This window comes from Pleurodeles waltl, chromosome 4_2 (genome assembly GCF_031143425.1).
Source record: "Pleurodeles waltl isolate 20211129_DDA chromosome 4_2, aPleWal1.hap1.20221129, whole genome shotgun sequence".
NCBI lineage: Eukaryota > Metazoa > Chordata > Amphibia > Caudata > Salamandridae > Pleurodeles > Pleurodeles waltl.
Window position 1 is genome coordinate 906109072 of NC_090443.1, and position 12119 is coordinate 906121190.

The window sequence follows — 12119 nt, forward strand, 5'->3', positions numbered from 1 at the left end:
AATTATTTTCACTAAGGGTGAAGAGCTCCTTATGAGAATAGTCAGTTCACAGTAATTTTAAAGCACTTGGAGTTCAATTACGTTTGCCCTGTACATGACAGTGTAATGAGTTAACTGTTTCTTTTTTGGGGGGTTTAATCTAATTCTGAAGGATGTATACACCGTTGACATTTTCGATCTCTGAAGAACTAACATTTTTCAGCTGAGCCCCAGTGGGTCGACTTCGGCATTTAGGCATAAACTGAGACTAAGATTAAAAAAAGCCAGGAACCCTGCTCTCTCCATTCAAAGATTCAGAACTAAGCAAGGCCGAGCAGGAGCAAAAGGATAGATTAAAACAACCGGACAAACAGATACTTGAGACCATACTTTCCTTCCTGGTAATCTCAATTAAGATAATTTATCTTTTAAAAAAAAAAAAAAAGTTGAAAAAAAAAAACAGATTAGAGCTAGGTCACGCAGAGTGTTACTGGCAGGTCCGAGCAGCGCCTCCAAACTACATATTTGATTGGAAAATATGACGATGAGAATGTTGGTAGGATACACCAAACTGCACCTTAGGAGAAAACTCTGCCTAACTGGGCAGTAAAGCATTCCAATGGCTTGTGGGGGTGCCTCTGTTAGCGGGGTCACATGCATCTGAGGGTTGGGAAGTTGTGGCAGTGGCAGGCTTTTGGAATTCTACAAACATTGTTATGGTGGTTATGATTTTAGAACCACTGCCGTAGTGCTGGAGGACTGCACTGACTTACCACCAGCAAAGGGTAGGCCTTAATTATGAATGAAGTATAAAGCCAACTTTTCAACTCTTTACGATCCCGGGGTGACCCGGAGGCCTTAGAATGTAAACCAGAACAATGGTCTACGGTCAGGGTCAAGTTGGTAAGGCAGGCACTAGGGCAATTGACCGGTTACTGAGTTGCAGATGTGGGCCTCTTTTTTGGGCAGCTGTCTGTGCTGTTCAGATGCTGTCAGCGGCCCAGTGGTGGCCTGAGTGGCCTTTTAGGAGACCTGTTGCTGGAGGCAGGTGTCCTCTGTTACCCCCTTTTCACCAATGGGCGGTGTTATCCCAGTCCCCCGCTGGGCCGGCTTATTGATATAAAAAGTTGACATGGGCTGGCTAAGGGCACTTTAATGTGTGCAGACTGAACTGGGGCATGGGGCCAGAGCAGACGTGGCCTCGCTGTTATTTAGGTGTGGTTCACCAGTGTGAACTAAACCCTACACAAGGAGTGCTGGCAACCTTTGCATTTTTTATTTATTCAGTGAAGTTAAAACAAAAGTTAAATTTAAATATATCCTTAAGAGTTCTTTACAGTTGACAGCCCAGATAGGTTAATGTGCTCAATGCATGATTATTTTCATCATCAAAAGGTCACAGGTTCATTTCAGTCGCCATAATGCTATGTCTATAATAATGTTAGCTGCAGTCATAAGCGCCACTTGTTCAGGCCGTGGATATTCTGGGGCTTTTGGGGATTTTTTTTCTGCTGGGATATCGATACTGCTCAGAAGGTTTAAAAGGAGCATTTATTACTGCTCCGTTTCAATACAGCTTTCAAAATGTATACACTTTCATCATTTTCTGCTCACCTTCTAATGGTGAATTTCTGAATGCCGCCTGAATGCAATAATAAACAAATCACAGCAAGGTAATTAAATACTGTCCAGACACAGGAATACATTTCACATGTTTTAAACCACATCCTGAATTATATGGACAATGCTTCCTAGAAATAATTCAGTTTTACTTTATTGCCATGCCTTTTTTTTTTAGAGAACCACCTGATTGACCTCCTTCTTTTCATACTACTTAAAAAACTGAAGCAGTGTCTTGCGAAAGTATGTAAACCGCCAATGTGAGCCACTTTGTTTGGGGTGCCCGGGCCTATTTTTGATCCCAATCCAACCCAGTCAGATTAAGATCTGAAACGCCTCTAAAAAGGGAGGAAATTTGTAGTATGCAAGATGACTAGGAGATAAACTAGGGAATACCATGGAAAAATGAGGTGAAATTCACCCTGCTCTGATAATGGCCGCTGATGCCAGTTTTCCAGGTGAAGAATGTTTTGCCACAGGGGGGGCAGATGCTCACTGATAGGAACAAACATGAGGCTTGTGGCAAGGTAAAGATTTCTGTTCAAGGTCATAGGCAAATCAGAGTACCAGAGCCAGTCATAATTCAACATTGGCTATCAAAATTGAAGAGCAGTCCCAAATAAGACATTTAGAATCAATTTTTACCTAAAGAGATCTATGAAAAGTCTTATATAAACGTTCCTGTCTATTGATAACAGGTACTATATGTTTATTTTAATTCATAACACATTCTGTGCATGCCACTGGTACTTTTAGCTACTACTATTGTCAAAATGGATGAACTCTCAGGTTTATGCAGCACAAACTTCACCCAATGGCATTGAAGCTCTTTACAAGAGCACCAGTTACGTTACACAAGGACACATACATTTTCTATGCACAGGGAGATTAAGGGCCTGATTACAACTTTGGAGGAGGTGTTAATCCGTCCCAAAAGTGACGGTAAAGTGACGGATTTACCACCAGCCGTATTACGAGTCCATTATATCCTATGAAACTCGTAATACGGCTGGTGGTATATCCGTCACATTTGGGACGGATTAACACTTCCTCCAAAGTTGTAATCAGGCCCTAAGTGATTTGCCCAGAATCACATAATTCTGAGCCATCGCTAACGCAAAAAGCTGGTTCTCCAAAATTGGCAGCTCTGGCCGTTAGGCCACATACTCTCCGCTCATCTTGGGTTTCATGTTTTCAGTTTCAAACTGCAAATATCCTAAGAATTTAACAATATTACGTTTTCTACATTTGACTTTGCAAGACTTAGTCATATATAACCACTCTCTTCTATGTTGTCATGTTGGCAACGATACTTGTAACTGTTATTCTAGAATTATGGGATTACACATTATCGATAACTGCCTGGTGTCTAAAGAGGGACCCCGGCTTAGAAAGAGGCTAGTGCATGCTGTAACAAACCAGCATGCTACATCAATAGGCAAGAAGAAAAAACACCAGGGGAAGTCCTTGTTCGCGCGTGCCAGTTTACCTGAGTCAACCTTGGATGTTGTGCTCAGCGAGGTAATTCCACTGAAGGAGGGATGGAGATGAGCTGATGCATGTCTTTGAAAACGTTCAGAGAAAGACTGATTGAACTAGACATGTTAAGCCTGTAGCTTGAATAAGTAAACTGACCGTCGCAAGCACAAATTTAAGCACTGCCAGAGAAGAGTGCAGAGGGCTGACTGATTGGAAGTCTAGTCAGAACACGGGGCTTGCCTATAACATTTTATAATAAAGTGGTACAACTACAGAATATATCCATCGGTTTAAAAAAGTATACACAAACACACTCATCCGTCTATCTATCTATCTATCTATCTATCTATCTATCTATCTATCTATCTATCTATCTATCTATCTTATTTATGTATATATGCCTGTCTGTCTACCTATCCTTCTTTTAGGTTGCAGCAATGTTTGTGCTGCACAGCAATATGAAAGGCCAATAAGTGCAACAGATATTACACGGTACCTTCTGCAAGTATGTAGACTATATATGGATGTGTAAGGGCACAGCAATATTTTTATGGGCAATGTTATGAAATAGCAATGAGTTAATAAGCCTAAAATGGGACTTAATATCTGCATGCACACTTTTTTTTTTTAATAGTGAAAGAAATCTAGTTATTTTGGACTAATGAATCTGATTAGGTAGTGGGACGTAAAAGAAGTTTAAGTATCTTCCGGAAGGCTGACCAATTAAAAGACAATTCTCTTGAATGTTGTGCAGACTTCACTAAGACAGGTAAGCACCTATACTGACTCTCCACTTACCTATAACTATTGTGACCCCTAGGCCTCTGTGCAGATAGCCCTGCTGCTGAACGTGTGGCATCAGTTCCAGGGAAGCACCTTGACAATCTCTAAATAAGTAGGGTGAACCCACGGAGAAAGGCAACAGTAACGCGGAAACCTCGCAGAAGCAAATGCCCACTGATTAATTTTGGGACATCTGGCCGGGAAACCCCCATATATAAAACAAAAAGGAGAATGCTATGCCGGCTACTTTCCAAAGAAGGGAGGGTGCTTGAATAATACCCCTTTGTAGGTTATCAAATCCATCACAGATTAGCCAGCAAATGAAAAGTAAGGGCCCAGCTGACAAGTGAAGCAGACACTGTATGACAAGGAATCTTAGGGTACAGTCAGAAATGGTCAAAATGGAGTTACGTGAGAAGGGTGTTAGATCAACTGGCTTCTTGATGCCAGTAACTATGAAATAAAGACATCAGCATTTCAAAGGACAGCCAAAGAGTTCTGCAAGCCAAAAAGGGATAAAGATGCAATGAAGAAGAAGGAAAATATGAGGAAGTGTAACAGATAAGGTCAAAGAAGATGTAGGTAGGCGTGGCGCCAATTTCAAGCCAGGAACTACCCTACTAAGATGCACAAAATGTAGTGAAAAGTACATCAAAATTACTAACGGCGGAACTGCAACAAGGAAAACCTCAAATACTCGATATGGTCAAACATAGACGGATCTCAACAGCAAAGCGAGAGCTCAATCCTAAAGAAGTACCCAAGGAAAAAATAGACATTGAGCCGGTGGAGAAAGGTATTGAAACCTAGCACAATGAAGAGACAACAAACAGTACTGTAAGACTGAAAAGTAGAGGGAAATTGGACTCAAGAGTCATGTAAGACTCCTTAGTATCTGTGAATACAGTGGTACTGGGTGAAGTGAATGGCACGAGGTGAAGACAAAATGTTTACACACTTGTAGGGACAGTTGTGATGATACTCTTGCATTAGTTCTAGAATGGTCTGCCTTAGGAGGACACCGAGAACTCAGGACAAGTTTCAGGTAAGAAATAAGACATACATGATCTAAATTCCCAGCTAGTTGGGGTGAGCAACTTCAAGACAGACAGGGAAAAGACTGTCCAAACAGTAGGTAACTGTACGTTAAGTGACACATTTACCTTTTTGGGCCGAAAAGAGTGCAAACAAATTAATATCCTATATTACTAACAAATGCAATGGGAACTCAAAAATACAGGCCCCCTCAGGCGCCTTTTGGTGTTTGGGTACCAAAAGAACTGGCTTTGGACTATGCTGTGACTCACCTATGTTGACCATAGCAGAGACTTACCTGAAGTACTCAGAATCGAGAGATCTGCACTCATCATACAGGAGCCAAAATCGTTAAGTTATGTGTATTAGCAAAGCGCACTATCCCCCGCAAGAGTATCCTGACACTTAAGGGCAAATAAAAGAAAAGCTGTCTTCCTCCGTAGGGCAGAGCAAGTTCCAAGGTGGGAATTCCACTGAACAAAATAAGTATAATAACAGAGAATCAAGAAGTTGGATAGGGATCAGGTGAGGTGAAACTTTTTATTCACTCTAAAGTTAAGAAATTAACTCTGTTCACCAGAAGCCCTACAAACATACCATTATGGGTTCTTTTAAACTGAATGCACTTTTGAAAGGATGCACCGAGTGAAGTAAAGATCACAAAAACAAAATAGGCGACACATTAAATGTAATTTAATATTTAATTATTAAACAAGGTGTAACCACAGGTAAAGCATAATGGTCCTGCAACCTGGCCCCACAACAGGGATTCACTGTAGGAACACACACGGAACCTATCTTTACTACTCTGGAAATGCATAAAAGTAAGACTTTTTTAGGTCTGGCATTTGAGACCGATTTGGTGGGGTCGAAAGACTAATGTTTTTCTGAAGGATCATGCATGATACAGATACAGAGTGGCTGTTGGAAATGTGAGCTTCTTTCACTGGTCGGGCACATTCTCCCCATCTGCCTAAAAATAATTATTACTTTCTTTTCAGTTGAAAATCTGGTTCAAAGTGTGCTTCTTAGTTTTTTATAATAACTTTAGATACTTGCTATTTATTTTGTCTGTAATCCAGATACCCAGTTAGATGGTGATTTATTTTTTATTTATTTTTAAAGTTGTAGCTATAAAGTGCTTGAGTGACATTATACCACTGTAGCTGCCTGTAATATTTTGTCTCCTTCACAAATAATAATACAATGCATGAGGCAAATTAAAACTAGCAAAACAGCTGCTTCAACAAATGGATTTAAAATTTTAGAGTTTTATTGAAGCACATGGCAGCCACATTAGATGGAGGCATATTTTCTTTTTTCCCCTTTTTATTTCTGTGGCATATGCTTGCAATGAAAAATTGATAATTCTGAAATTGCTCTCCCATTTTCACCTGTGTAGTTATGAACAGAGAAAGATCTTCTGGATAAGCAGACGTGGGCTGGTACAGGGAATATGAGGTAATTATGGACTGGGAATTGACTGCAAAGACTGGGCAGCTATGCAACAGACGAATGCTGACATAATAATAGACTGTTCCCAGTCTACAGGCATATATATTTATTTTTTATAGTGTTTTATAAAGTTTGAACACGACCAGCACGGAATCAGAGCACTGTGAGGCACCAAAACTCTTACGATACGCTGTACATAGCAGTCAGAAAGCATGCTACAAACAGTTTAAAAAAGGATTCTCTTATGACACTTTTTTCCTAGTTCTAAGGCTTTAACTTCCTTCTTATAAAGTCTGAGGGACGTAATTGCTCTCGATGGTCGTAGGGAGTTCTATTTTTTGGAGCAGATTCAGCAAAAGTGTGGCCGTGTGTTTCCCCATTTTTGCATCTGGCTGGTTCAAGTATGCAGGATTTAGCCCTTCTGAAATCCCTTCTGCCTCCAAATAGTTTGATCCTGTTCGCCGTGTATTTTGGACCAGAGTTGTGTAGAGCTGTGTGTGTTATGCCTGAAACCTTCAGCTGGATCCTAGCTCCGACTGGGAGCCAGTTGAGGGCTCTGAGTGACAGGGAAATGCAATCCTCACACTGTGTGCCTGTTGCGAGTCTTGCTGCTGTGCTGCCTTTATTGCCTCTCCTGCCTTTATCGCCTATCAAAGGCACCAGCATGTCTGCAACTCTTCCAATTTCCCTACCGCTGGCAAAACTCTAAAATTATTTGGTGTCAGTGGTAGATCTAGCATTACTCCCTGCAGTCCTCGAATGTTGAATCCATTCAGACATTCAGGATTTCAGTAGTGCAGTGACATACAATACACGTACCTACAATTGGTGAGAAGTTAATTTGCGTACTAGATGGTTAGAATGAATTACCTGCTTGGTGCAGCACTTGAGCACTAGCAGCAGGTAACCATGCACTAGACAACGCAAAGACCTTTTTCCAGGGGTAAGGTAAAAAAACAGACTGCAAACACTCACACTAACATATAAATTCCAATTTCCACTGTATATTGACTAGGGGCAATAGTTATCTGTAAATTTGTTTCAGAAGCCCCTTTTTCTTCCTGGCCCTTCCCACTAGTTCAGAACTGAAAAGTGGTGTGAATTCACCGCCCCCCCACTCTTCATTTTGATAATACAACACCCAACACTGTCCTCCCTGCAACCCCGCTCCCACCATGCAGGGTTTCGTGCCGAGTAGGCCAGAGATGAATACACAAGAGAAGGGCATACCTGTAATTTTGTCTCGTACAAGTTTGCAGGATTCTATTTCACCAATGCTCCCAAACAGGCTCCTGAACTCCTCCTGGGTCATATTCTGTGGTAAATAGTTGACTATGAGGTTGGTTTTGCTGTCATCCGTGGCAGCCCCCGTTTGCATTGGCGAAGGGCAGTTTCTACTGTTGCTGGAGGGTCCATTGCTCGTATTAGACGTAGGGCCATTTGACACCTGAGGTTCCATGGTGCTAATTATCTAAAAAATAAATATAATAATGATATAGATGTACGAGAAACGTTGAAAAAAAGACTATTTCACGTGTGATTTTATGTCATTTAAGACTCTAATGAATGACTGACTTGGAAACCAAGCATAGCATCCGCAGGCAATCTCAGTCCGCCTTTCAGCCTTCAATGAAAACACACTAAATTCCTCTTATTTTTTTCTAAAGTGGGTCATGTAAATCTGTCACACTGTGAACAAAACAGTAGATGCAGAGGTAAAAGCACTATCATTTTGTTAATTTAAGGTTAATTTCTTGCTTCAGCACAGAATTTTTTTTTGTAATCTGTGGTTGCGCTTGAATGCTGCAAAATTAAAATTCAAATACAATGGAGGGAAATTAGGCGTAATTTAAATCATTATTTTTATTACAGCAAATGGGAACTGTTAGGCACTCACATGTGCGCTGGGTGAACCTATTCATCTTGCAACTTACTGCAGAGCACACAATACCTGTATTTTCACTATTAGCATCCTCCACCCTCCCCCTCTTAGCCCCTATGGATGGAAGCTTGAGGCTGCACATAGAATGGCAAAGCAAGAAAGCAGCAAAGGTTATGAAAGTCTTTGGTAATACTTGGCTGGCTGTGGAAGCTAGGAGCACAACCTCTTTACTGAGCAGACTGCATTAGCAAATTTAAGGTGTACAGTCAAGGAGGAGCATTTTAAAAGAAGTTATTAGAATAGGTTTGTGCGGTAAGTGGTGGACTTAAATATCACATAGTTGATACTGCTGAGGAGGAGCTAGCATATTTACTGCATTGCTAAGTCTAGGTGTATGCATCTCTTTGTGAATAAGTAAAGCTGAAAGTACAACGTGTAATCACGACAGCAAAATGAAATAAATGTACATGTCTAGGCAGTTAGCAAAAAGCATTGTGTCTTTTTACCCGTCTGAAGCATGAAAAATGCATGTGGCACAAGCAACAGCCGCTCACGTTCTGGCCTTTTGCATTACTCTTGCGTGCTTGCTGTAAAATTCTGCCACCAAGGGCACGTCATTATATGACGTGGCGTAGTGGCTTCATTTTCGGAATTTCACGTAACTTGTTAACGAGTTAATTTTACCTACTCTTACGTAACTTTGTTAATCAGTCCTCATACATCCAGCTCCATATTAGCAAAAGTGCAAAGAGGGAACAGTCCTTTTTAGGGTCGAACCTGCGTTCAATGCACTTGCATATGCATATCGCTTGGAGACGCTGTAGTAGTTAGAAAAGAGCTCAGAGCCCCCCATGTCATGTCAGTGTCTTTCATTGGTATGTGGGCTTGCCCTTTAAAATCTGCTTGCTTTTATTAATGGAAAGCAAGCACACGTCATGCCTTTTCCAGTGGTTAGCCCTCCTCGAGCGCAGCGACCAAGTACTGAAAACATACGAGGCTCACTGTTTTACGTCCGGTTTGTGGATTACTTTTTCTCTTTTTTCACTGCTCGATCGCGCTTGTTTTTTTTCCATTTAATGAGGCAAGAAAAGTCCGGTTGGGAGTTCACAACTGCTAATAGCTCTAACTCGGCGAAATGCGAGACCCGTTGCATTGCAAATGCTTGTTTTATTTGTACTAATTCCCATTTTGGTTATTTTGAGGCCAAGTCACAAAAGCCTGCAACAGAACTACAGCAGTCGGATTATGTGAATTATGCCCAGAAACTTGAGGAATGTACCATACTAGTTGTTTCCTTTGTCAATGAAAGACTTTTGTAGGGGCCTTGAATGGAGCTGCTCTCAAAGAATGTTAACTACCACATTCTCCCAAGGAAGACCAAACAGGACTAATTCTATATGCACTCTTTGCTCTGTATATTAAGACAGTATTATTTAGAAGTATATTTTTCATTACACTTTTGCTGTTTATGAACTGTATATTTTATAATATACACATATATATTAGTTTGATTAAGTTTAATGCTATTTTGTGAAACACTTCATTTTCCTATTAGATGTTTTTTCAGTAGAAATTTTTATACTGGCTATATTTTTCCTGTCCAAATTTTTGTAGTCGACGTTGTTGTACTTTGTCGACTACAAACATTATGTGTCTAGGAAGCCGCTATTTTAGATGCTTAGACATCTATATTTTTGTACCACAATATATTTATGGTCAATATCTTGACATACAACCAACACGAGGTTTGCACTATGTTTTCTTTACAAGACTGACATAAATTAGATCTACAATATATGCCAAAGTTCCTCTGCCCCAAAATGCTAAGTCTGGCTAAAACTGCTTGACCACTTCTCCTCTGACCAGGAAGAAAAGCAATCCAGACACATTTAGCAATGTTGGCCTGAATGATGATACATGGCCTGGTTACAACACTACAGCAAGCTCGAGACTCATGGATGGCCAAAATTCGATCACGTAGGGAGCTAAATTAAATAAAAAAATGAAATGCTTGAGTTACTCAAGCCAACTGGTAATTGCTCTGATAGCATTCCAGAGGTTCAGATTAACTCAATAATTGCCACCCACCCCCCTTTTGGGTCTCTGTTCCAAACACTTTAATATGACTGTCTGCCACCAAATACAGATGTCTAAGGGGCTGCACATCAAGTTATGGGGCTGAACGTCGGAAGTCGACTTCTGCAGGGAAATGTCAGGTGAATTCAAGGTTTTAAGTGCTAGTTCATAGGCCATCTTTTTGCCAGTATGACTTTCTCCCCGCCAAAATTAGGAACATTTTCAGAATCTCGATGTTTGCTTCTTCCTCACAAATTTGAAGCTAACTGTCTTGTTACCTGCTTTTATTTTGAGCGCTGAGGGTTAGTGCGGAGGACTACCTTCTGACAATGCCAGGTCATACATATATTGACTTCACTGCTATGAGATTGCACATGCCCGTTCAAAATTAAACAAACCGTTTTGCACATTGCAGCTCTAGAGCGTATCAGTGTTTTTCCATGTCATTAAATGCTCCCATCTTAAGCAAGGAAGAAGAAATTCACCATAGGTAGTCTGTTTATCTGCAGTGCAAAAACAATCAACAAACGTCTGCTCTCCAAAAATATCCCTGGATGTCGGTATTCCACGAATATTGATCTGAATGAAGAAGGGAAGCTGACTGTTCTAATAACAGATCACCAGTTACGCACTGAACAGCAGTAGGAACAAGCCATGTGTTCTGCGTACCGGGAAATTCTGACTCACTCAGCTATTAATCTAGCCCCATGAGAATAGCAGGATGTAGTCATGACATTGATGAGAGAAGCTTAGACCTTCAAACAATGACTCATGTAAGAAGGCAGGACGTGCGAAATGAAGGTGGGACTAAGAGATGGAAAGATAGATAGATGGAAAGTTAGATGAGCACAGAAATACATAGGAAAGTAGGTACTAAGGTGTCTAAGTAAGGGCGGAATTTATTTAACGCCTACATACTGAAAACTTGATATAATTATTTGTGTGCGCTATACATTTTTAAAATAAATAGATAGACAGGCACTTATATTTTGGGCCTCATTGAGAACAACTTGCCTCTCACATATCCGGAGGAACTGGGTGATACCACCGCCCTTTACAGATAAGTCAAAAACCTTTGAGTATCATCTCAACAAACCCTTTCTTCTGCTCACCAAATCTCAACAATAACAAGGTTCTTCCAAACAGGATGCTGAAAGGGGCTCTCACCTTCACAGAGATGGGGGAGGGCTTAATGTATCAATAAGGCTACAAGAACATTGTCACGGTCCAGGCTGGAACAGTGCGCCATGATCTATGCAAAGCCCGAAATCAGTAAATTCAGAAGCGCCAGAGAATTTTTATCCTTTCAGCCAAGTTTTGTCTGAACACAGATGTATGATCACACTCTGACAAAAGTATGCTAGTGACCAAAAAAATTAAAACAATCAAAGCAGTTTGTGCCTAGGTCAAAGCGTTTGGGAGGTAGGAACAAAACTATCTTCACCAGACAGCACTAGACTAAACCCCTGGCTTTAAGAAGTGTCAATCTAATCACTTAATGTAACCCAGAGTACTGGCCCCCTAATTTGACCCAAAATATGATAAACCAACACAGTCTGCCAACATTGTAAAGAGCATGGGAAGAGGACATTTTTCAAGGAAGCACTGGCTGTGCTTAATGAGAGCACCATGGATAATACATCCAGTTTAAAACGGGATTCAGCACCTCTTCAAACTCTACTTGTGACCCCTTAATCTTTGCTAAAGAATTTCCAAAACCATTCCTTAGCTTTCTCTATCTCACTCAACATGAGGGATTAGGATGGGCCGACAACTAATAACTTTCAAGTGTTAGAATGCCACATATCAC

General features: G+C 40.7%; 1 protein-coding gene across 7 annotated transcripts in view; it reads right to left on the reverse strand.

The window, feature by feature from the left end:
- The window catches only part of ELAVL4 (ELAV like RNA binding protein 4), a 153371-nt gene that overhangs the window by 88910 nt on the left and 52342 nt on the right, over nucleotides 1-12119 (reverse strand). For all 7 annotated transcript variants that reach the window (XM_069232693.1, XM_069232697.1, XM_069232696.1 and 4 more), the window contains exon 2: nucleotides 7582-7822. In XM_069232693.1, the coding sequence (XP_069088794.1) occupies nucleotides 7582-7822 (241 nt within the window). The remainder of the gene's footprint in view (nucleotides 1-7581; nucleotides 7823-12119) is intronic.